This window comes from Microcaecilia unicolor, chromosome 1 (assembly GCF_901765095.1).
Source record: "Microcaecilia unicolor chromosome 1, aMicUni1.1, whole genome shotgun sequence".
Taxonomy (NCBI): Eukaryota; Metazoa; Chordata; class Amphibia; order Gymnophiona; family Siphonopidae; genus Microcaecilia; species Microcaecilia unicolor.
Window position 1 is genome coordinate 71,206,538 of NC_044031.1, and position 27,118 is coordinate 71,233,655.

Below are 27,118 nucleotides of genomic sequence, written 5' to 3' on the forward strand. Positions count from 1 at the left end.
TGGAAGCGAGAAACAATCTTCGGCAGGAAGGAAGGCACTGGGCGAATAGACACTCCTGCCTCCATGAACCACAGGAACGGCTCTCTACACGAAAGCGCCTGGAGCTTGGAAACCCTCCTGGCTGAAGCGATTGCCATCAAAAAGACCGCTTTCAACGTCAGGTCCTTCAGAGAGAGCCGCGATAATGGCTCAAAGGGCGGCTTCTGCAAGGCCCACAGCACCAGATTGAGATTCCATGTAGGCACTATCGAGTGCAGAGGAGGGCGTAGGTGATTAATCCCTTTGAAAAAAACGCACCACATCTGGCTGAGAAGCAGGGAAGCACCCTTCAGGCGACTGCTGAAGCAAGCTAGAGCCGCTACCTGGATCTTAAGAGAGCTGAGCGACAGGCCTTTCTCCAGACCTTCTTGCAGGAACGCCAACATTGAAGCAATTGGCGCCGTGAAGGGTGACAGGGATCCTGCCTCGCACCATGATACAAAGGTACGCCATACCCTGGCATATGTAGTAGAAGTAGAGCACTTCCGTGCTCTCAGCATAGTGGCAATGACCTTGTCCGAGAAGCCCTTCTTCCTCAGCCGCTTCTGCTAAAGAGTCAGGCCGTAAGACCAAAGGGGGAGTGACCCTCCATCACCACGGGACCCTGATGTAAGAGGCCCCGCTCCGCTAGAAGTCGCAGAGGACTGTCTACGGAAAGCCGGATCAGGTCCGCATACCAAGGGCGTCTGGGCCAGTCTGGACCCACCAGGACCACCCGGCCTGGGTGTTTCGCCACCCGGCCGAGAATTCTGCCCAGCACAGGCCAAGGCGGGAACACGTACAGAAGCTCCTGTATCAGCCACTGCTGGAGAAGAGCATCAACCCCTAGAGATTAAGGGACCCATCCTCTGCTGAAGAACCGTGGCACTTGGCAATTGGCTGAGGTCACCATCAGATCCAAGGTCGGCATGCCCCAGCGTTTCGTGATCTCCAAGAACACCCGAGCAGACAGTTGCCACTCTCCGGGATCCAAGGTATGGCGACTGAGAAAGTCCGCTTCGACATCAGGACTCCCGCCATGTGAGCCACCGTCAGCTGGTCCAGATTCGCCTCTGCCCACTGGCATAGCTTCATGGCCTCCCTGGCTGGGGGGGGGGGGGGGCGCTCCTGGTATCTCCCTGGCGATTGACATAGGCCACGACCGTGGCATTGACTGACAGGATTCGAACTGGCCTCAGTATCAGTACCTGAAGAAACGCTTAAAGCGCCAACTGAACGGCCCGAAGTTCCAAGAGGTTGATGGACCACTTCGTCTCCGCCGGCGACCATATCCCCTGCGCTGTCCTTGCCAGGCAGTGGGCTCCCCAGCCCGTCAAGCAGTCATCTGTCGTAACGACAATCCACTCCGGGGACGTGAGAGGCATACCGGCTGACAACTTGTCTGACATCAGCCACCAACTTAGTGCCCTTCTCACCACCGGGTTCAGGGGAAGGCGAACTGCGTAATCCTCCGAAACCGGAGTCCAGCACCGCAGAAGAGAGTGCTGTAGTGGCCTCATATGGGCCCTGGCCCAGGGCACTACCTCCATCGTGGCCGTCATGGAGCCCAACAGTTGCACATAATCCCAAGCCCGAGGAGCTGAGGAGGCTAGGAACCGGCCCACCTGGGCCTGAAGCTTGAGGTTCTGGTTGTCCGGCAGGAACACTCTGCCCACTTGGGTGTCGAACCGAACACCCAGATACTCCAGGGACTGAGTCGGGCGCAGCTGACTTTTCTCCCGGTTAATGATCCATCCCAGGGAGCTCAAAAGAGCAATGACCCTGTCCGTCGCTCTCCCACACTCCGCAAAGGAGGGAGCTCGAATCAGTCATCCAGGTAGGGATGGACTTGCACTCCTTCCTTGCGGAGATAAGCCGCAATGACCACCATCACTTTGGAGAAGGTCCGCGGAGCCGTAGCCAACCCGAACGGGAGGGCTCTGAACTGGAAGTGCCGGCCCAGCACTGCAAAGCACAGGAAGCGCTGATGAGGTGGCCAGATGGGAATGTGCAGATAAGCTTCCTTGATGTCCAAGGATGCCAGGAATTCTCCTTCTTGTACCGCAGCAATCACGGAACAGAGAGTCTCCATACGGAAATGCCGTATTCGCAAGGCCCGATTGACGCCCTTGAGGTCGAGAATAGGCTGAGAAGAGCCTCCTTTCTTTGGCACTACAAAGTAAATGGAGTAACGTCCTGTGCCACGCTGCTCTACGGGCACTGGGACCACCGCCCCAAGGCGGAGCAAGTTGTCCAGAGTCTGCTGAACTGCTGCCACTTTGAGGGGAGACTTGCAGGGAGAGTTCACGAACCCGTCTCTCAGGGGCCGGCAGAATTCCAACTTGTAGCTGTCTCTGATGACTTCTAGAACCCAAGCGTCTGAAGTTACCCTGGTCCACTCGCCCAGAAAAGAGGACAGCCTTCCTCCTATCTGCTCTGGGCCATGGACCAGGGCTCTGTCATTGGGTACGAGACCCTGGTGGAGGACTGAGTGGCGGTCTCTGCAAAAGAAATGCTGCTTCGGGGAGAACCTCTGCTTGAAGGAGGAGGAGGAGGAGCCCGACTTGCCCGGGCGATACTGATGTGCTTCTTGAAAACGGCCCTTAGAGGAACCAGGGCGAGCACTGCTGGCCCTTGCCTTGACCTCCGGCAACCTCTTGCCTTTAGAACTGCCGAGATCCGTCACGATCTTGTCCAGAGCAGCTTGCCCTTAAAAGGCAACTTGGCTAAGCGGGATTTGGAGGCATGGGCAGCCGACCAATGCTTAAGCCATAGCCATCGACGGGCAGAGACTGTCTGAGACATACCCTTTAGCCGAGGCTCTCAAAACATCATACAGCAAGTCTGCCAAGTAAGCCAAGCCCGACCAGGACTGGCCAATCCGCCCTCAAGGAAGGATCTGAGGGGGAGACCCGCTGCACCACAGTCAGGCATGCCCTGGCCACATAGGAGCCGCAAACCGAGGCCTGCAAACTCAAGGTGGCCGCTTCAAAGGCTAACTTTAAGGCCGCTTCCAATTTCCTGTCCTGTGAATCCTTAAGGGCAGAGCCACCTTCCACCGGCAAAGCCGTCTTTTTTGTCACAGCAGTGATTAGAGAGTCCACTGCCGGCCAGCGCAAGGCCTCCTGTTCACCCTCTGGCAGAGGGTACAGATGAGTCATGGCCCTGGCTACCTTGAGGCTTGCCTCAGGAGAATCCCATTGAGCCGAAATTAGAGTTTTCATGGCTTCATGGATGTGGAAGGTCCTGGAAGGGCTCTTGGTTCCCAACATAATAGCGGAACCCGCCGAGGCTGAAGGAGGGCCTTCCTCCGGAAAGGAAATACTCAAGATGCTCATAGCCTGAACTAATAGGTTAGGCAATTCCTTTGAGCGAAAAAGCCACGCTGCAGAGGGGTCATCTCCCCCATCAGGGTGAGGATTAGCATCCTCCAAAGAATCCCCAAGGGACCTTTGGGAGAACTCAGAAACGCTGCCCTCATCTACATCAGAGGAGACAGAGTCCCCCAAAACCTGAAGATCCACCCGAGGGCGCTTGATCAGGGAAGCCTCTTCCCCCATATCTGACAGGGGAGCAGGAGCAGCGTTTTGCAGTTGAAAGGCCTGATGCAGCAACAAAATAAACTCGGGAGAGAAACCCCCCGTTTGTGCACCTCTGCAACCTGGGCCACAGCCCTTGAGGAACTCTCAACCTCCACTCCATAGAGCGGGGGAGAGGCGCGCTGCGCATCCAAAATGGCGTCCGGCGCATCACTCCATGAAGGAGCCGCGCGGGAAGCATGGCGCTTAAACTTTGCCATCTTCTTACCACCGCCCAACTCAAAGGCGGCCATACCAGAGGCCGTCTGAGCTGCATGGGCGGCTGACGTCGGAAGGGCGAACATCGGGGGATGGGTGCCTAAGGCGGGAAAGGCCGCCGATGTCCCAGCGGAGGAAAAACCGGCTGAATCAGCAAAATGCGGAAGGGCGACCAAAAAGGGCTTCTCTGCCTCCGATCCCTGCGCCTCCCCACTAGCCGCGCGATCTCGGTCCGGGAAGCGCTTTTTCGCGCCCTTACCATCCGACTCCATGATCCATGAGGGAAACGTTTGGGGAACCCCCTGCCCGCTAGGAAAAGGTAAAATTACCTGCTTCTTGCTCCGAGCTGCAACGAATTGTGTCCCAGTGAGCAGCTGCAAGTAAAATCTTTTCTGTTTCAAGATTGTTATGTTTTTTTGTTTTTTTTAACGGAGCCAGCGGGAGGGGGGAGAAAAGGAGGGACCTGGCACCACCAGGTTTGCACTTGCTCACGAACAGCCCTCAACCCCAGGTACTCAACAAAGCCTACGTAAATAGGCGTGGAGACCAAGCCAGAGCTGCTGCGTGTGACCACACAACTGCTAGATAGAGAGAATACTGAGGATTTCCTGGTAGCACATGACCACATATAGAGAGGCAAAAGATTGCTCTCTATCTCCACCTACTGGTAGATGGACACAACCCACCAGTCTATGGATTGATCTGCTTGATGATATGGAAGCAGTTTTTGCTGATATCACTGGATGTGCCTTAAAGTAAATGTTAGTTTTAAAAGTTGGAAAAAAAAACCGAAACCCCCCAGAGGTTATGGTGAGTGGAAGACCTAAAGAGCGTGCAACTCCTGATGAGATAGTGGTGGCAGGAGAGACTTTTTCAGGTACATCAGAAGCAGAAAGCCTTGAGGGAACCCATGGGACCGTTAGATCAAGAAAGAGCAAAATGGGTGCCCAGGGAGGACAAGGCCATAGCAAAGAGACTGAATGCGGAGGAACTGAAAGAAATCTCAGTGAACTGAGCCAAATTGACAAACTAAAGAGTGGTAAATCACCTGGACCAGATTGCTTGCACCTTAGGGTACTGAAAGAATTCAAACATGAAATTGCTAACCTGCAACCTGTCGTTAACATTGCCCACAATACCTGAAGATTGGAGGGTGGCCAATGTAATGTCAATTTCTAAAAAGGGTCCCGGGGTGATCTGAGAAATTACAGGCTGATAAGCCAGACTTTGGTGATGGGCAAAATAGTAGAAACTATAATAAATAAACACAAACATGGTATAATGGGACAGAGTCAGCATGGGTTTAGCTAAGGGAAGTCTTGCCTCATTAATTTGCTTCATTTCTTTGAAGGTGTAAATAAACATATCGATAAAGGTGAGCAGATTGATGTATCTACTTTTTTCAGAAAGCTTTTGACAAAGTTCCTCATGAGAGACTCCTGAGAAAATTAAAGTGTCATGGGATAGGAAGCAATGTTCTGATGTGGATTAGGAACTGGCTACTGAACAGATAACAGAGAGTAGGGTTAAATGGCCATTTTTCTCAATGGAGGAGGATGAACAATAGAGTGTTGCAGGGATCTCTACTTGAACCAGTGTTATTCAACACATTTATAAATGACCTGGAAATTGGAATGACAAATGAGATGATTACATTTGCAGATGACACTAAACTATTCAAAGTTGTTGACACATGCGGATTGTGAAAAATTGCAGGAAGACCTTAGGAAACTGGAAGACTGGTCATCCAAATGGCAGATGAAATTTAATGTGGACAAATGCAGAGTGATACACATTGGGAAGAATAAAAATCATAGTTACTTGATGCTAGGGTCCACCTTGGGGGTCAGCACCCAAGAAAAATATCTAGGTGTCATTATAGACAATATATGCCATCTTCTGCCCAATGTATGGCAGCAGCCAAAAAAGCAAAAAAGATGCTGCAAATTATTAAGAAAGGGATGGTAAATAAGACCAAGAATACTATAATGCCTCTATCCCTCTATGGTGCACTCACCTTGAGTATTACGATGAATTCTGGTCACCATATCTCTAAAAAAATATTAAGCGGAATTAGAAAAGGTTCAAAGAAGAGAGACCAAAATGATAAAGGGGATGGAACTCCTCTCGTATGAGGAACGGCTAAAGAGGTTAGGGTTCTTCAGCTTGGAAAAGAGACAGCCGAGTGAACATGTAATTGAGGTCTACAAAATCCTGAGTGGTGTAGAATGGGTAAAAGTGAACCCATTTCTTACCCTACCAAAAGACTAGGAGATACTCATGGATGTTGCATGGAAATTATTTTAAAACAAACAGGAGGAAATATTTTTTTTTTTTTACTCTACTAATAGTTAAGCTCTGGAACTTGTTGCCAGAGGATGTGATTACAGCGGTTAGCATATCTAGGTTTAAAAAAAAATTTGGACAATTCCCTGGAAGAAAGTCCATAGTCTCTATTGAGATAGATATGGGGAAGTTACTCCTTGCTCTGGGATTGGTAACATGGAATGTTGCTACTATTTGGGTTTCTGTCAGGTACTTGTGACTTGATTTGCCACTGTTAGGAAACAGGATACTAAGCTGGATGGACCATAGGTCAGACCCAGTACGGCTATTTTTATATAAAGACTGTGGAAATTATAGATCAGGTACAGAGTCTTGGTGTAATTATTGATTTAGCACTGTCTTTTAAGCCACAAGATTTGAGCTGTAATTAGTGAATCATTTTCAAGTTACATCTCTGTAGCAGACTTAAAAGTTTGTGGCCACCTGAGGGCTTTAGGACAGTTTTGCACAATTTAATTTTTATAAGCTGGATTATTGTAATTCTTTGTATCTGGGGTTGGCTTCATCTAGTTTGCATTCATTACAGGTCATCCTCAAAGCTACCGCAAGGTTGGTGACAGTGTAGCCAACTGGCATCGCATTGCACCATATTTGACAAAATACATTGATTACAAATTGAATACTGGATAAGGTTTAAAGTTTTGCTTGTTATTCACAGAGCTTTTCAACAGGATGTTCTGTTTTACTTCATGGATGCTTTGAGAGTTTATAGTCTTTCAAAATCATTGCAATTGGTGGATGTGATGTTGCTGGTAATGCCAGCTTTGCATAAGAACCACACAGTGGCTGAACACAGGAATCCCACAAAGAATATAACACAGAAACCATAAACAGCGGGAAACAGAAGAAGGCTCAGAAGACAATGAGAGAAAAAAATACAGGAGTACTTTAATCATTATAACATATAAAATTGTTTCTACTATATAAAACACTCTTCTTTGATTGCTGTAGAATAAAGAGACAACACGGCACTTTTTAAGATTTTTTTTTCCATATTTTTACTTTTTTCTTCTACTGTACTGACAAATAAGGTTTTTTAGTATAACTTTCTACCAGTTTGACCTTTTATGGTTTATTAATATTTTTTATGGTTTATTGATTTTATTCATTTCTATATCCATTGTAGTTTTGTTTTCATTTCTTTGTAGACTCCTGAGGCAGGCACTCCAAACTGAAACACGGTACTGTATTGAGTCTTTTTATTCTACAGCAATCAAAGAAGAGTGTTTTATATAGTAGAAACAAAGGAACAATTGTATTTGTTATTATGCATTAAAGTACTCCTTTGTTTATAAGTGTCATTGTCTGCTGAGCCTTCTTCTGGTTTCCCACTATTTTTGTTTTTTGAGTTTTGAAAACCGGGTTTGAAACCTGGCCTGTTTGTGGCATTCAAGGCCTGAACTATATCCCTGTCCTAGAGCCTTGGTCTTTACTACATCCTCAAGGACCACCACAGCAGGTCAGGTTTTCAGGACACCCCTAATGAATAACATACAGTAGAGGTATGTAGGCTAACAGATGAGGATAGCGAAGGAGTTCTTAACCAGTGGTGCCCACATCCCCAAGGGGATGCAGGAAGTGTCAAAAAGGGTATGGAGAATGGTTTTGAAATCTGAGGTTACTTATTGAACTTTCTTATCAGAGTGAAGGCAGTTATCAGGACAACTATTGGTAATACAACTGTGTACTATTGTAATTTTAGCAATATGTTAGCAATTAGCACTGTTAGCATCTAATAGCGAAATATCTAGCTGTCAATAGTGGACAGGTGGTTCAGAAAGCGGTGTGAGGATTTCATTGATCAGTTAAGAGGTGCAGGAACCAAAAAAGCTTAAGAACCCCTGGTATAGTGATTAAGAGGTAGATATAGAGAGGAATCAGAGTATCACAGTGCTCCTTTATTGCAGTAACTAGCTCCTACGGGAAGCCTTTCTGTGCAGGCTCTGCTGGATGATCTCATCCTTTTTTGAGATCATTCTATCCTTTTTGTCCTTGGTGTAAGGCTTTTGCAATGAAATATGTGGAGGCAGATTTTAGAAAGTGAAAGGGAAATGGGACTTGATATATCGCCTTTCTGAGGTTTTTGCAACTACATTCAAAGCGGTTTACATATATTCAGGTACTTATTCTATACCAGGGTCAATGGAGGGTTAAGTGACTTGCCCAGAGTCACAAGGAGCTGCAGTGGGAATCGAGCTCAGTTCCCCAGGATCAAAGTCCACTGCTACTCCTCCAAAGTCCAACTTAGAATAAGGACGTCCAAGTCAGTACATCGATGTCCACTTCTCATGTATTTTAGAATAGGATCAGCTGACATACAGCTTGTGCAAAAAAAAAAAAAAATCCATAACAAATGGATGTCAAAGTGCTACATCCATTTTACAAATTGATGTGTCCAAACTACGAACGAGGCAAAACAAGGGGCATGGATGTCATTGTAGCAGCATAGGAACATTCAAGGTATAAAATGTCCACAAAGATGTCCAAGTGGAGTTGTAGCATCATGGTTAGAGCAGCCCAGCTGAAAACCAGGGCAGAGAGCCAGAGGACCCCATTTGAGGACCCACTGCAGCTCCTTAGTCCTCAGTCAGGTTTATTTAATATATATTTTTTTAAATTATGAGCACCTCAGGGATAGAAAGAATACCTACTGTGTCTTCCATTACTCTTGCCAGTGGAGAACTGCTCAGTCTGAACACTTTTCTGTAACCTGGACATGCTGGGTACTAGGTTTAAATACCAACATCCATTATTTTGGACATATTAATGTCCCATTCTCCCTTCTGAAATTCAGTTGGATCTTCATATTTTTGACCCCACTAATTACGCCCAAAACACACCCTCTTGCCGTAAGGACAAACTGAGCTGTTAGATGTCCATATCCCAGCTTATATAATTGGGATTTGGACATCCATGCAATTATAGATGTTTGAAATCTGTTTTTCAGACATCCAAAACACAGACAGAGCTTCTACCATAAGGGCCATTTTAACTTGATGCCCTCTGCAATTTCACCCCCAATATATTGTGATTTGCGTATTTTGTAAACCACACAAGGGAGGAATCTGTCATCCTTTACATCTACTTTGCTTTTAGTTTTTCTGTAAATGTTATGTACATTTAATATATTTTGTCTACTTTTATGTTCATCAAATGTTATACTACTTTACTTGAATGTCAATGGGATACATGAATAATAGGCTGTGCAATAGAAGATAAACACAATCCAATATCTTTCTTCCCCTGCAATACATACCATCATCTCGACCAGGTAGCTGCTCAGTGACAGAGCCTGAAGAGTCCTTTCTGGAAAGACATCTCTTTTTCGCCTGACCAGTACGACTTCTTTGGCGAACCATAAATCCACCAATTCCTATCAAAGAAAGCAAACATTCAGGTGCTCTTAAAGAGATCTGAATACTTTATAACATTTTGTAATCACTGAAATGCAGATATTCGCATCCTGTAATTTTTGTCTTAAGGTTTCTATCTCCTTGTGACAATGTGCATGCTCTTCACCTAGAGTGGGAGTCTGCAGTGATAACTCTCTGACTAAATGCTTCAAACCAGGAACCTGGCTGGCTTGTATTTCTAAGGCTGAAATTTGGGTCTGCATCTGATTTTCTTGGACTACCTGCTGTTGGACTTGCTGTTTAAGAGAATCTACTTGATAACTTAAGCAACTAGTCATTGTGATTAAGAACTCCTTTTCATTCTCTATCTGCATACATTTTCTCTCTTTGGCTAGTAACTTCTCATTCAATTCTGCATGCTCTTTTAAGGCTCTCTCACACATGGCCCACATTAACCAAGTGCATGCAGAAATTCTCTTGCTCCCTTCCTTAATTGAATATAAATCACATTTTGTTTCAGTTACATTATGGGTCCAAGGATTAGGGCCAGAGGATTCTACGCATTGCTTAGGCAAAGTGGGGTTATCTATGTCCTTCTCAAAAGAAACTGCAAAATTGTTTTTTATTTTATGCCAGAGCATGCCTAAAGATTTGATTATGCAATACATAAAATACATGAGTGCATAAGTACCTAAATAAGACCAAACATCCATCCAGCACAGCATTCTAAATACCTGAAAACCTTATCAATTTATCAATCGGAAATTTAATTAATGAAACCTGATACTCACTTCTCTATAAAGCAGCAACATACAAAAATATAATTTAAGAACACTGCTATTTTGGCACAATATTCCTGCGCGCAATTCTCCACCAATTAATATTCACAATGTAACCATAATCGTAATGTAACAAACTGTATTTCCATTATTTACAATGTATTGTAAGCCACACTGAGCCCGCAAATAGGTGGGAAAATGTGGGATACAAATGCAACTAAATAATAAATAAATAAAATATCTTTTATATTTTATACCATAACCTCCCAAAAACCTGGTCATCAATTTATCAAAACTTTTGCATGACAGCAGTTTGGATTTCCTAATATCATGTCACTGTTATGAAAGCACAATAAAAATGTACAATCAAAGTAGATTCTTAAATCTCTCAAGTTTCCACGTTTATCATCACACCATCAGCAAGTACCATCTAGGTGGTTTACAAACTACAACAATATTAATAGTAAGAAAACAGGAAAAGCATTACAGTAATCAACAAAGCAATGTGGAAGCTAAGAAGAATCAAGCATCTCTTCCCTAATGATATGTTTAGAACCTTAATACAAACATTAGTTTTATCACACTTTGATTACTGCAATGCATTTATGCTAGCTGTAAGGAATCTGCCCAGAAAACACTGCAGACAGCTCAAAATACAGCAGCCAGATTAGACTAATGCTACGAGATTTGAAAGTGCAGCTCCTTTGCTTATAAAGTTACAATGGTTCCCATTCAAAGCCAGAATAACATTCAAACTATGTATATCTGTTTTCAAACTCTATATGGCTTAACCCCTGATTATATGCAACCTTTAATTTATCTCCCCCTTCGCAACACTCTCCCTGGTTCAAGAGATTATCTAACCCTCCACTATCCCTTTTGTAACAATATGATCTACAAGTCAATCTACATGTCAGGATTCTCTTACCTCTGTACCAAAGGGTGGAATTCCATCCCAAAATTCATCAGATGGGAATCTAATTATTTTATATACCTTAAAGTCTCTCTGTTTAAGCAATTTCTCACAGATAATCATAATTAATTGTACAATTATTCAATTTCTCAGTTCCATTATAATTATTATACATGGATGACTATAAATTGTTACCTTTTTGTGTCTACGTTTCCATATTACATATTGCAATCACTCAATCCTCATTTATTTTGTTATTACTAGTTAATGTATACTATACCACATCACATTTTGTACTGTTAATCATAATAAGTCGCTAGCTACATTTAAACCTGATCTACTGGGATAATGTGGGATATAAATTAAATAAATAAATGAATACATAAATAAACAAATAGTAAAGATATCTTAATCTCTTTGTTCCATAGTTCTCCACTCAAGACGTTCAGCCACCAGGACCACAGCCGCATCTGGCTCAGATTTGGAAGTCAGTGTTAATGTCCTAGACTCTTTACAATGAGCAACACACTCTCCATTTCTCCTGCTTCTAGATTTCACTCCATCTTCAGTTAAGTCAAATTGATGCATCAGCCCCATTATTTGGGGGGTCCAAAGACGTCATTTCTCAACATAGCTGTAGTGATACTGTAACAAGATAAACTTAGCAGGCCACAGTTAGGACCCCAAAGTGGTGAACTGGACTGGAAACTAGTTGACTAACAGATGACAGAGGTTGGTGGTAAATGAAATTCACTCAGAGGAAAGGAAGGTGGGAAATGGAGTGTCTCAGGGGTCAGTACTGGGGCAAGTTCTGTTTAACATATTTGTGAGAGGCACTGCTGAAGGATTAAAAGTGCCTTTAGCAGTTGAAACAAAGATCGTCAACAAAGCGGAGGGAGTAGGAACCATGAGAAGAGATCTCCAAAAATTAGGAGACTGATCTAAGGTGTGGCAGTTAAAATTTTATGCGATGAAGTGCAGAGTGATGCACTTGGGGTGCAGAAATCCAAATGAGATGTACAAGATAGGAGGCAAGAGATTGATAAGCACAGGTCAGGAGAGAGACCTTGGGATGATGGTGTTTGAGGATCACAACGTGGCAAGACAATGTGATATGGTGGTGGCCACGGCCAAAAGGATGCTATGTTGCATAGAGAGAGGTACAATCAGCAGAAGAAAGGTGGTGTTGATGCCCCTGTACAAGTCATTGGGGAAGCTCCACTTGGAGTACTGTGTTCAGTTTTAGAGGCTGTATCATGCTAAAGATGTAAAAACATAGTTTTTCAAAGAATAAGCAACAAAAATGATATGGGTTTGCACCCCAAGATGTTTGAGAAGAGACTTCATGACCTGAAGAAGTATACCCTAGAGCAGCATTTCCCAAGTTAGTCCTGGAGTACCCCCATGTCAGTCAGGTTTTAAGGATATCCACAATAAATATGCACTATAATGGAGGTGGCATGCAAATCAATTTCATGCATTCACAAACAAACCTTTTCCAGAGACAGGAAGGCTGTAGAACTAGAGAAAATAAACTGAGGTTACAGGGGGCAGGACTCAGGAATAACATCTGAAGTACTTTTTCACTCAGAGGGTGCTAAATACCAGGAATGCTCTCCCACAGGAGGTGGTGGAGATAAAAACGGTAATGGAATTCATAAATGCATGGGATAAACACGCAGTAATCCTTTATGGAAAGGGTACACAACCAAACAAAATGGTGTTCAGATGGAAACTCCAGTAATTGGGAAACTAGGTTGGCGTGGGGCTTCGACTGCACCTCCAGTAGTTGAAGAACAAGGCTAGTTCGCGGCATATTTCTAGGGATCTGTCAAGCCACGACTATAGAACTTTGCCTGGCACTGGCTATATTTCCCAATTACTGGAGATGTCAGACATAGGAGATTTAAATTCTTGTTTGCTTTGAAAGTAGTGATGACTAGATTAGCAACCCACAAGATGCAACTTAAGGATGGCCTATAAACATAAGAATAGTCATTCTGGAAAGGGAGGAAGTGACATCACGCGAGGTGATGGCAGCTTAAGAATGAAGCTCCATCAGGGCGCAGAGCAAAAGTGTGATTATATCTGGTAAAAGCTGTCCCAAGGGGAGAAAACAGTGAGCAGGAGACATCCGCATCATTCCCGAGAAAAAGGGGCTGGAAAAGTTTAAATTTATGGCCACCTCGGGAAGGAAAGCAGCAGAGAAGGTGGTGGGGTTGGAGCGGAGGGAAGATCAGATGGCGGCAGCTCAGGCGGAGCAAGGGAAGTGCGGCGATGGGGAAACTGGAGGCTGCGAGTCCCAGGCTGGAGGTAGCAGCAGCGGAGTCGAGTGGAAGGTTGTAGGCGCCACGAGGAGAGGAAGAGCGCGTGGACAAGATGGCAGTGTCTCTGAGTAGCGCAGGAGTGGAGTTGGCTTTGGAGAATGGCCAGGAGAAAGGGGCAAGTAGGAAGGCGATGCTGGGGACTGTGAAGGAAGTGCAACCAGCAGAGGAGAGAAGGTTGGAGGAAAGTGCAGGCGGGAGGGAGGAGGTGATGTCCAGCAAAGGAGAGATGCATGCAGTGGAGAGAGCTCCTGTGGGGGAAGAAATGGCAGGCAAAGAAGTGGAGAAATGGTTTAAAGAGCTCAGAGCAGAATTTGCAGGGGTCCGGAGGGACATTCAGGTTGCCATGAGGGATTTCCAGGCAGAATTGAGAGACTTGGGCTCCAGGGTTGGAGAAATGGAGGAGGAAGTGGAAATCCTAAAGAAGGAGGCAGGAGAAGTTAAAAGCAGACTTCAAAATGAGGAGGACTGGCAAGGGATGAAGGATCAGTTGGAGGACCTGGAAAATAGGTCCTGCAGGAATAATCTGCGTTTCAAAGGGATCCCTGAACTGGATATCTTTGCTAATTGCGCAGTAGTAATTGAAGAGCTGTGTGGGTACATACTACATCCTGAGGGAGAAGCAGCAAGGCGGGAATTTCATATCTAGAGGGCGCATCGAGTGGCGGGACCACGTCGGGATTCTATCCCGAGGGGCATTGTGGTATGCTTTGCGGATTTTCTCTTTAATGTCACTTTCACTTCTATGGTGGACAAACATGGACTTTACACAAGTTCGACCTTCTTGCCACCAGTGTATAGGAGATGCAGATCTGTCACACAAATAGAGAGTTGCACAGGTACAGAAATTTAGTATGTCCCCACTAGAATCTCCTCCATTACCACTCGTCCTCACAAGTAATCTCCTCCATCCCTGCCCATCCCCTGTACTAAAATAATACAAATTAACAGTAGCCCGTGTTGATAACTTTACCTCTCAGTGTGCTTATGGGGATTTCAATGCTATCAGTCATATCCATTTTTTTTTCTACTGCTATTTTTTTTTTTTTTAATCTTTTATCAATTTCAAATTTTTTCACAAGCATTTACATCTTGAATAAGTAAAGTAGTACATAATAATATAACCATAAATAATAAAGCAAAAATTATATCACTTGCATTAGACCACCAAAAAGTGGGGGATTAAGCAGTTACTCAGGAGATGAGATTCAAATTAAGAAAAAAAAACAGTACAACATAACAGAAAGGCCTAGCCTAATTTGAACCAATTATTACATTATGTCTCTTTAGATCTATTACTTGAGGCAAATTATATCTGTTGGTCACAACATGTATTAAATTATCTTTTTCTGAGCGATAAACTGTTTTAAATGTTCAGGATTTAAGAAAACATATTTAACACCAAGATATTTGATGTTGCATTTGCATGGGTAGTTCAGGTTGAAAGAGGCTCCTAGAGCCAACGTTGCAGATCGAAGTGCCAAAAACTCTTTTCTCCTGACTTGCGTTTGTTTTGTAACGTCTGGGAACACCCAGATTTTGCCCCCACAAAATGGGGTTTGTAAGTTTCTCAGTGCAATTTTCCTAACATTTTCCAAGTCCTGATGAAAAATAAATGATACCAAAAGAGTTTGGCGTTCAGTTAACTCTGTTAATGAGGATTCCAATAGTTCTGATACGTTAAGGTCATTTCCCTTGGGTTGAATATCATATTCTTTTTCTTTCACCTTTTCATTGGAAGATAATATATTTTGTTCAGCGGAGGTATATTATCTTCAGAGAATTTCAAATTTTCTATGAGATATCTTTTGAAAATTTCATGCGGTGGGTAGATTGGAGTCTTAGGGAAATTCAAGAAATGTAGGTTTAATTTCCTATTAAAATTCTCAAAGTGTTCCAACCTCCCATGTATCAAAGTATTATCTTGTATTAATTTTACAATAGTTTCCTTCAACTTGGTATTTTCTTCAGATAGATGATTTATCTTATCTGCAACATCATTTTTCATAGTAGTAAACGGAGGCTCACGTTAACCACGGTTCTAATTATGGAGGAGCCCGAGAGAAGCTAAGTACCTTCTCGAGTATTCATTATATTTTTAACATCTGCAATTTCAAAGAAATAGTGAAATACTTAATTTTGATGAATGTTAGAAATAAATTTTTTAGGAGGTTTTTTCCGATGATGAAGAAGCCCTAGCCCTTTCACCCGCTTATTCAGTGGGGAGAGGTGCTTCTCGAGGTTTTTCCTCCTATTTACAAATGTGTAGCAGTTTACTGATGCTTTAGTTTCCTAGTGTTTGTATTTACTAGATGTTCCTTTTTTGGAAACTTTCCCTGATTTACAATTTAGCTTGGATCAAATAACCTTACCAGGTCTATATGGCTTTCGTTTTCTCTTTTTGATCCCATCAGCTCCTTCACATCCCTTGGTATCATCATCTATAGTTTCTCGGTCAGGACTAGAATCTGATTTTACATCGCAGTCCACAAGATCACCTTCTGAAAAACAAACATTCGCAACACAGAATTGACTTATTTATCACATGGTAAATGGGATTTATATTAGGTCACCTTGATTTGGTGCGCTAGCACCACCCTGCCAGCAATCCTTTGGGATTTGTACATCATTTACAGATAAGTTTTTTTTGTTTGTTAAGATCTCTTTACTGAACTTTGAACTGGTATCTGGTACTTGGTGCTATGATAGTACTAGTGATCACCAGATGGTGCTTAATGTCACAAGGTATCACAATTTTGTTCCTGAGCACCATTTTCATTTAAATTTTGAGGAATTTAGAATTTGTATGATTCTTGCTTTTCTTTTTTTTATTATTGATAATTTGAACCATTGACTTTGGGTCCCACGCTTCTTGCTTATGAACTAAGTATGTCACATATTTTATTTTATTATTTTTGTTACATTTGTACCCCGCGCTTTCCCACTCATGGCAGGCTCAATGCAGCTTACATATTGTATACAGGCACTTATTTGTACCTGGGGCAATGAAGGGTTAAGTGACTTGCCCAGAGTCACACGGAGCTGCCTGTACCTGAAGTGGGAATCGAACTCAGTTCCCCAGGACCAAAGTCCACCACCCTAACCACTAGGCCACTCCTCCACTGAGGCAAAAATATCAAAACATTTTCTTTCGCCTAGCATTCATAATTAGTGGCATTATAACAGACACTGGAGACACTCAGCTAATGAGATGGCAGTTGAGGAGCTGGCCCACCTAACTGTTTAGGTTTTATAGTCTCTTAAATTTCTCCTACATAAATAAGGAAACTTATGGATGATAAAAAATATACATTATGCTGCCATCATGCAGAAGATAGGAATGAGAAGATATGACAAACAATATAATACTACAATCTCAGGTTAGATGGCAATGATTAGGATAAGCGCCGTTAAATACTTTGAAATCTGAGTGGTCTTAATATAAGCACATAATAGCTATTACCTCTGCTGTCATCCATCTCTCCATCTCGGGAGTGCTCAGACTGGGGATCTGGTGGGGTCTGTAGCACAGCCACGCTATTCTGGTTTATAATTTTTAGCTTTAGCTTTGGTTTGGATCGCTTTCTTCTTGGTAACATAATGCTGAAGCTCTGTAGCTGTAACATCCCAGACTCTGTCAGACAGACTCCATCTTGGGTGTATGTCTTTGGTGGGTCTAAAAGGTTATAATAAAATAATAGATATATTAACAAACACAAACTATCTTAACTTTTATACAAACTATTGATGTTGCCCTTTTACAAAGCTGTGGCACAAAGCAGCCCTAGTGCACCCTTATGTGAGTTTTTCGTGTATGCTAAAGCCATTTTTACCACAGCAGTAAAACGGCTGATTTTCTATTTTTTGTATTAGTGGTCATGTGCTAATGTTGCCATTAGCACGCAGTCATTAAAAACAGTTACCACATGAGCACTTACTGCCACCCATTTTGTTGACAGTAACTCATAAGATATTCTTGCGCTAATCAGTTAGCATGCGGTGGTGTAGATGAACTGATCAGTGCAGACACGCCCCCCCTTCAGAAAAATTACAAAATAGTTTTTAGCACAAGGGTAGCACATGCAGATCCAACATTTACTGCAGGATGCCTGAGTGTGTCCTGCAGTAAGCCATTTTAAGATGCAGTAAGAATTTAGTAATGCTAAATGCATTTTAGTAGAAGACCCCAATATTTCTTACCACGTTAATGAAATCCCTTCACAAAACATAGCTTAACACATAAATAAATCCTAAAGGAATGTAAACGACTATTTACAGTCAATGGAAAAATTATTATTGAATTTCACAAAGGAAGACCTTAAAAATAACAGTGGAAACTGGGTACCCATTAGTTATGCTCTTGATGAAGAGTCATCCTTTAAGTTAGATAAAAAAAAATTTATTTGACCTTTATGCAAATTTATAATCATCAATCAAGATAATACATTACTGATAAAGAATTATTCCAGAAAAGCAAAAATACATCTAAAAAAAATTAAAAACTCAAGCATAGGAAATCTTAGACCACTAATGGAAGGTCCTAAGATCATTAATTCTCAGAAAGTAAGTACAATAGGAAACATAACAGGAAACAGCTGCCAATAACAGGCTTGCTTAATACAGGTCACGTAATCCAAGCTTTAGAACCCAAAGATTGATTCTGAAGAAAAACACGCAACTGTGAAGGTTCAAAGAAACTGAAAGTATGATCTCTCAGTGTATTATGCATTTACATGGAAAACGAAGAAAAAAAATCTGCACCTAGGGAGAGCACTTCCTGCTGCATGGAAAGGAATTGCTTCCTCTTTTCCCGAGTCTTCTTACATACATCTGGAAAAATACACAATTTAGATCCAAGAAATTCAACATTCTGATAACAAAAATATAAACTCATGACAGAGTCTTTATCCTGAACAAAAACAAAAATACACCACAAGTGTAGATCTCCTGATAATAAATTCTCCAAAAGCTTATAACAATCCAGTGACATCTAAAGTTGACTCAAAGGCTAAATCCGTTCTCTTGTTTGCTCATCGGAAGGTAGCAAATACTATTTAATGGTGGCAATGTAGTGTCAGGAAATTTCAAAATTTCCCTCAGGTATCTATAAAATTAACCTTTTGGAGAAATAGAAAATACCTTGGCGACATTCAAAATTCTAATATTCAAATGTCTAGCAGCATTTTTCATATGTTCCATCTTTCTATGAACACAGTATTGACCTAAACTAACGCTGCTAGAACTTCATATACAGTCTTTAAAGTCCTGTTCCAATTTATCTACCCTCTGAATTACTGAGCAGAACTTGACTCAACAGTTTAAGTTTTCACAAAAGTCTGAGAGGCAAATTGAGCAAATAATAAACAGACCTCATGCATGGAGATCACTGCTGACCAACCTTCCTCCAAAATTATAACTGAGTATAGGAGCAAAAGGCACTATATTCAGCAGTACATGCCACTATATAACAAAGTTATATAGGTTTATAATCCCTGGCAGCTTCCAGCACTGCCAGCCTGACAATGGAGCACATTTTCTCGCTGCCAAAGCCTGACTTTTGTTAGGCGTCAGACCTGTATACAATCTGCCAGGGCACTTCAAAACATCACCAAGGTGACTGGTGGATGAGGAGAATAATAGTCACATTACATCACATCTCCTGTAGCCAGTAATGAAGAACATGTTTCTTTCTAATTGTATACACTTTGCTTAAAAATAATCTGGGGCCCCTGTCCTACATCCCACAGGCGTCCATTTTATTAGGTATTACCCCCTTCTAACAGTATGGAATATGGCAACCTAAGAGCTGTCCTAGATATCTGTTAATGGATGTCCAAAAAACTTTTACCTAGCTACGTTTCCAAAAGGCATGGAGAAGTGTTATCAACTTGACTACATTTCAAACACATAGGTGTAGAAGTGCAGTCTGCCCCTAAGCCTGAATTTATGAAAATTATGCTTTATGAATGATATTTTAATTTTATTTATTGGGATTAATAAAATCCCAATAAATAAAATAAATTAAAATATATCATTCATAAAACACATTTTTCACATGGATGGCAGAGATTCACCCAAGGCGGTGTACAGCAGATACAGTTTAACATAAAATGTACAGTTTTATTAACAGCATCACAATAGTAAAATAACCAAGTATAAACATAAATACAATAAATGAGGTAAACTTGAAAACAGTAAATTGAAACCTAATAATAGAACATAAAACAGTAGCAAAAATATGCACATTTAACAGCACTGGAATAAATATACCAGAGATATATAATGTTAGCATAATACTAATGATGCACCTAATAATCATGCATTAGAACATTCAGCTAGCATAGATATGATATAGTAACATAACATAGTAGATGACAGCAGAAAAAGACCTGCACAGTCCATCCAGTCTGGCCAAGAAGATAAATTCATATGTGCTACTTTTTTATTTGTACTGTCCTCTTCAGTGCACAGACCGTATAAGTCTGGCCAGCCCTATCCCCACCTCCCAACCACCAACCCCGCCTCCCAACCACCAGCTCTGGCACAGACCCTATAAGTCTGCCCAGCACTATCCCTGCCTCCCACCACCGGCTCTGGCACAGACCGTATAAGTCTGCCCAGCACTATCCCCGGCACAGACCGTATAAGTCTGCCCAGCACTAGTCCCGCCTCCCACCACCAGCTCTGGCACAGACCGTATAAGTCTGCCCGGCACTATCCCCGCCTCCCAACCACCAACCCCGCCTCCCAACCACCAGCTCTGGCACAGACCGTATAAGTCTGCCCAGCACTATCCCCGCCGCCCAACCACCAGCCCCGGCACAGACCGTATAAGTCTGCCCAACACTAGTCCCGCCTCCCACCACAAGCTCTGGCACAGACCGTATAAGTCTGCCCAGCACTATCCCTGCCTCCCACCACCGGCTCTGGCACAGACCGTATAAGTCTGCCCAGCACTATCCCCGCCGCCCAACCACCAGCCCCGGCACAGACCGTATAAGTCTGCCCAACACTAGTCCCGCCTCCCACCACCAGCTCTGGCACAGACCGTATAAGTCTGCCCAGCACTATCCCTGCCTCCCACCACCGGCTCTGGCACAGACCGTATAAGTCTGCCCAGCACTATCCCCACCGCCCAACCACCAGCCCCGGCACAGACCGTATAAGTCTGCCCAGCACTAGTCCCGCCTCCCACCACCAGCTATTTTCTACAGTACGGCTTTCCATATAGTTGAGGGACCAAGTGCAGATATGTGATGGAAACAAGATATGTGGTACAAAGTCAGTTGGGACAATTAGATGGTTAACTAAACTCAAGGCAAGTTCTTTGTATAGTTAAGCAAGAGATAAGGAACCGATCTAAATTACAGTGTGTGTAGCAAGCTAGTCCAGGTGCAGAATGATTCTATTAGTCACCCTATGTATTAAAGGCTTGGGAGAAGAGCCAGGCTTTTACCTGCTTCCTGAAGAAACTTAACAGCCAAAAACTCTTGTTCTAAAAGGCAGTTGTCCTCTGTTGTTTGGCTGCTGGAGAGGTAGCAAGTCCAGCGACCTCAATTAGGTGCTAACTAAGGTGTGGGGAAGTAGAATATTTGCATAGGTTGCTGAGTTAGCTTCAAAGAGCTTGTTTAAAAAAGGCCCTTAGATTCAAAACTATATAAAGAGGAAAGTGAACACTATTTTGCTTTGTGCCTTGGGAACTTAAAGATTGAGGTTTAAAGGAGGAATTGTAAGTTGGTGATAGGCAAAATAAAAATATAAAAAAAGCAAATTTTATCAACTAATCACCATAGTCTTTTCCCCTTAGTTTTAAAAACTTTGTACCACAGCATTAACAGATAGACTCTAACAGGCACTGCAGGATCTAGTTTAGTCTTCCCGCACAACCCTAGGACAACTTTTCATTTATAGTCAGTGATTGCATTTAGGGTAACAAGCAAGGAGTGCTCTTACAGAGTTTTAAATACATTTCATTAACATCTAAGAAGGAAACACTAAATAAATCATACAATATACTATCCTGCTTATAATCGAAAGAGAAAAATGCCTATATTGCGACCCAAATCAGGAGATGGGCGTCTTTCTCCCGTGGGCGCCCAAATCGGTATAATCGAAAGCCGATTTTCGGCATTTCCAACTACAATCCGTCGCGGAAACGGGTAAAGTTGACGGGGGCGTGTCGGAGGCGTGGTGAAGGCGGAATTGGGGCGTGGTTATCGGCCGAGGAGAGATGGGCATCTTTAGCTGATAATCAGAAAAAAAGGCGATTTTACTGCGATTTTGGGACACTTTTTTTTTTACACTTTTTTTTCACGAACAAGTCCCAAAAAAGTGCCCCAACTGCCCAGATGACCACTGGAGGAAATCGGGGATGACCTCCCCGGACTCCCCCAGTGGTCACTAACCCCCTCCCACCAAAAAAAAAAAAAACACTTTAAAAACTTTTTTTCCAGCCTCTATGCCAGCCTCAAATGCCGTACCCACCTCTATGACAGCAGAATGTGTTCTATCCTGTGACAGCCTTTCCCTGGCTCTGATGTGGCTCTCGGGTGCGTGTGACAACTTTTCTGTTATGCGCACTGCAGAGTCACATCAGCAATGCATTGTGGTGGGTGTAGGGTATTGGGTTCCATGATTCCACTAGCTTGTGGCAAATGCTCACTATGTTGGTAGTTGGTAGGCTCTACTCCCATGGTGCTTTTCCCCCTGCTTACTGGGTCAGAGTGTGCCCTGTTTTGTTTCCGGTAGTCCATGAGGTAGTGGCCATTTTTGTAAGCCAGTTTTAGATCCCTTTCACGTGTTAGCCACGTTACAGAACTTAGTTCTTACCTTGAATGTGGCTGAAAGAGGGCATTGCACACCATTCTGCCAGCTCTGACCTACTGCTAATCTCAGTACCAGGGAGACTCGTTGCCAGTGGGGCACAACCTCTGATCTGCAGTTAACTGTGAGTAAGCGTGCTTATTCCAATAAAGGACGTTTTCGGAGAGATTAGTCTTCAGGTGTCAACTGGTGTGCCAATGTTATATAGCAGCAACAAGTCCTAGAGGCCTGTGTGTATGCAGGTCCCTGGAGCACTTTTAGTGGGTACCGCAGTGCACTTCACCCAGGTGGACCAGGCCCATCCCCCCATATCTGTAACACTTGTGCTGGTAAATGGGAGGTCTCCAAAACCCACTGTACCCACATGTAGGTGCCCCCTTCACCCCTAAGAGCTATGGTAGTGTTGTACATTTGTGGGTAGTGGGGGAGGGGGTTGGGTGCTCAGCACCCGTGGTAAGGGAGCTATGCATGTGGGAGCGTTGTCTGAAGTGCACCGCACTGACCTCTAGGGTGCCCAGTTGGTGTCCTGGCATGTCAGGGGGGCGAGTGTACTACGAATCGTGGCCCCTCCCACAACTAAATGGCTCGGATTAGGACGTTTTTGAGCTGGGCGTTTTTAGTTTCCATTATCGCTAAAAAAAAAACCCAAACACCCAGCTAAAAATGTCCATTTTTTCGAAAATACGGTCTGTCCCGCCTCTTCACGTACCCGTTTTCGGACATAGACGCCCATGGAGATAGGCGTTCGCGTTCGATTATGCCCCTCCACATAAACTAAAAGACATTTTTATATTAGGCTAATATCCTTAATAATGTAGCAAGCTTTAAATTATTGAAAAACTTAAACACACTAAGATGGAGTCAGCAGTCCAGCAGCGAGAGAGGTGCTATCCAGTCTTTTGCATTGAGCGTCACATGTATGATTATCTCCCAGTTGGTGACATGTTATATGGGTGCGCCCAATGCAAAGAGCTCCTAGCTCTCAGAGAACGTGTCTGTTCTCTTGAGGCTAGAGTAGCAGACTTGGTGGAGCTGAGGGAGACAGAGAGGTACATAGAGGAGACCTACAGGGATGATGTAGAGAAGTCCCACCTCCAGTCTGGTAGCCCCTGTGCTACCTTGGAGGAGGGAGGTCTCCTAGAAGGATAGCATTACCCTGGTAAAGTAGGAAGTACTCCTGTAGCCAGGACCTGCCCACCAGGGGATGTACTATCCTCTCACACCGCGGATATGTCTCCAAGTGCTGCCTGGGAGGGAAGAGTTACGACAGCTGTTGTAGTTGGTGATTCGATCATTAGGCATATAGATAGCTGGGTGGCTGGTGGACGTGAGGATCACCTGGTGACTTGCCTGCCTGATGCAAAGGTGACAGACCTCACGCGTCACCTAGATAGGATTGTAGATAGTACTGGGGAGGAGTCGGCTGTCTTGGTACATGTGGGTACCAATGACATACGAAAATGTGGGAGAGAGGTTCTGGAAGCCAAATTTAGACTCTTAGGTAGAAAGCTCAAATCCAGAACGTCTAGGGTGGCATTTTCTGAAACGCTACCTGTTCCACATGCAAGGCCCAAGAGACAGGCAGAGCTCTGGAGTCTCAATGCATGGATGAGACGATGGAGCAGGAAGGAGGGTTTTAGATTTGTTAGGAACTGGGCAACATTCTGGGGAAGGGGGAGCCTAATTCCGAAAGTATGGGCTCCACTTTAACCAGGCTGCTGGCATTTAAAAAGGAGATAGAGCAGCTTTTAAGCCGCACTGAGCCTGCCATGAGTGGGCAAGAACGGGGTACAAATATAACAAAAAAAATTAATATTGTCAAGTACTGAGCATGATGTAAATAGGAACAACAAACATAGTTTGAAATGTCTATATGCGAATGCCAGGAGCCTAAGAAATAAGATGGGAGAGTTAAAATATATTGCACTACATGAAAAATTAGATATAATAGGCATCTCTAAGACCTGGTGGAAGGAGGATAACCAGTGGGACACTGTCATACCGGGGTACAAATTATATCGTAGTGATAGGGTGGATCGAATTAGTGGAGGGGTAGCATTGTATATTAATGAGAGCTTTGAATCAAATAGATTGAAAATTCTGCAGGAAACAAAACACTTCTTGGAATCACTATGGATTGAAATTCCATGTGTAAAGGGGAAAAGGATAGTGATAGCAGTGTATTACCGTCCGCCTGGCCAGGATGAACAGACGGATCAGAAATGTTAAAGGAAATTAGGGACGCAAACAAACTGGGCAACACAATAATAATGGATGATTTCAATTACCTCGATATTGACTGGGTAAATGTAGGCCAAAACACATAGTAAAAAAATTTACTAGGTATATTAAAAGCAGGAAGCCAGCAAAAGAATTGGTTGGATCGCTAGATGACCAAAGAGTAAAAGGGGCGATCAGATAAGACAAAGCTGTAGTGGAGAGATCAAATGAATTCTTTGCTTCGGTCTTCACCGAGGAAGATTTGGGTGGGATACCAGTGCCATAAATGATATTCGAAGCTGACAAGTCGGAGAAACTTAATGAATTCTCTGTAAACCTGGAGGATGTAATGGGGCAGTTCCACAAACTGAAGAGTAGCAAATCTCCTAGACCGGATGGTATTCATCCCAGAGTACTGATAGAATAGAAAAATGAACCTGCGGAGTTATTGTTAGTAATATGGAATTTAACCTTAAAAATCGAGCGTGGTACCTGATGATTGGATGGTAATGCCGATTTTTTAAAAAGGTTCCAGGGGCGATCTGGGAAATTATAGACCGGTGAGTCTGACGTCAGTGCCGGGCAAAATGTTAGAGACTATTATAAAGAACAAAATTACAGAGCATATTCAAAAGCATGGATTAATGAGACAAAGTCAACATGGATTTAGTGAAGGGAAATCTTGCCTCACCAATCTATTACATTTCTTTGAAGGGGTGAAAAAACATAGTAACATAGTAGATGACGGCAGGAAAAAACCTGCACGGTCCATCCAGTCTGCCCAACAAGATAAACTCATATGTGCTACTTTTTGTGTATACCTTACCTTGATTTGTCTCTACCATTTTTAGGGCACAGACCGTAGAAGTCTTGCCAAGCACTAGCCCCACCTCCCAACCACCAACCCCGCCTCCCCCCATCGGCTCTGCCACCCAATCTCGGCTAAGCTTCTGAGGATCCATTCCTTCTGAACAGGATTCCTTTATGTTTATCCAAGGCATGTTTGAATTCTGTTACCGTTTTCATCTCCACCACCTCCCGTGGGAGGGCATTCCAAGTATTCACCACTCTCTCCGTGAAAAAATACTTCCTGACATTTTTCTTGAGTCTGCCCCACTTCAATCTCATTTCATGTCCTCTAGTTCTACCGCCTTCCCATCTACGGAAAAGGTTCGTTTGCGGAGTAATACTTTTCAAATATTTGAATGTCTATCATATCACCCCTGTTTCTCCTTTCCTCCAGGGTATACTTGTTGAGGTCAGGAAGTCTCTCCTTATACATCTTGTAACGCAAATCCCATACCATTTTCGTAGCTTTTCTTTGCACCGCTTCAATTCTTTTTACATCCTTAGCAAGATACGGCCTCCAAAACTGAACACAATACTCCAGGTGTGGCCTCACCAATGACTTATACAGGGGCATTAAAACCTCTTCTTCTGCTGGTCACACCTCTCTCTATACAGCCTAGCAACCTTCTAGCTACAGCCACCGCCTTGTCACACTGTTTCGTCGCCTTCAGATCCTCAGATACTATCACCCCAAGATCCCTCTCCCCGTCCGTACATAACAGACTCTCACCACCTATCACATACGTCTCCCTTGGATTTCTACTCTCTAAGTGCATCACTTTGCATTTATTCTAATTGAAGTTTAATTGCCAAACCTTACACCATTCTTCTAGCTTCTGCAGATCCTTTTTCATGTTTTCCACTCCCTTCTGGGTGTCCACTCTGTTACAAATCTTAGTATCATCCACAAAAAGGCAAACTTTACCTTCTAATCCTTCGGCAATGTCACTTCAATGCTCGGTAGACAAAGAGCCCTAAGCTAGGCTTGGAGAACAATAACGAGGTTTCAGGGCAAACAAGGTAGCAGCAGCAGAGGAGCAAAGCACTCTGCAAGAAATACACCACATCCAGGTGCGAAGCCAGAGAAAAGCCCAACACTCTCTCCCAAAAGCAGACTACCACCACCTACACCCGAAGCGAATTAGAGGCCATGCTCTTCTGCAACCCCTCCTGCAGAAAGACATCAATCGAGGAGGAACAGACACCCGCAAAGGAGACCAAGTGAGGGCCACAGCCATGCCTCAAAAAATCTACACCTGAGAATACGCAGCTTGGATAAGAAAGGGAAGATGGAGATGGGGTGATAGTTGGAAAGGCAGGTAGGGTCCAATGACGTTTTTTTGAGGAGTGGTGTTACTATGGCATACTTGAAGGAATCAAGAACAGTTACAACAGAAAGTGAAATATTGAGGCTATGACAGATAAAAGGGATGACAGTAGGAGAGATAGTGCTAAGTTGATGAGTGAGAATAGGATCAGAGGAACAGGTAGTTTGGAGAAGGAAAGAAAATGCACAGTTTCCTCTTCAGTGATTTCAGAAAAGGAGGCAGGAGTTGAAGGAGGGTTGAGAGAATGAACTGGGGGAAGGAGAGGTGGAGACGCTTGAGAATTCAAGGTTAATCTTGTGAAACCTGTCATGGAAGTGCTCAGCCAGAGTCTAGAGAGAAAGTGAATTGGTGGGGGGGTTGCAGGTGAA

General features: G+C 43.5%; 1 protein-coding gene across 4 annotated transcripts in view; it reads right to left on the reverse strand.

Annotated features, from left to right (window-relative positions):
- Positions 1 to 27,118, reverse strand: part of KMT2C (lysine methyltransferase 2C) — a 917,733-nt gene that overhangs the window by 356,033 nt on the left and 534,582 nt on the right. For 3 of the 4 annotated variants that reach the window (XM_030198371.1, XM_030198363.1, XM_030198355.1), the window contains 3 exons: positions 16,994 to 17,206; positions 15,903 to 16,031; positions 9,418 to 9,534 (listed from right to left, as the gene is read on the reverse strand). In XM_030198371.1, the coding sequence (XP_030054231.1) occupies positions 9,418 to 9,534; positions 15,903 to 16,031; positions 16,994 to 17,206 (459 nt within the window). Of the gene's footprint in view, positions 1 to 9,417; positions 9,535 to 15,902; positions 16,032 to 16,993; positions 17,207 to 18,291; positions 18,361 to 27,118 lie in introns of all 4 variants that reach the window. The other variant, XM_030198346.1, reaches the window with a different exon arrangement.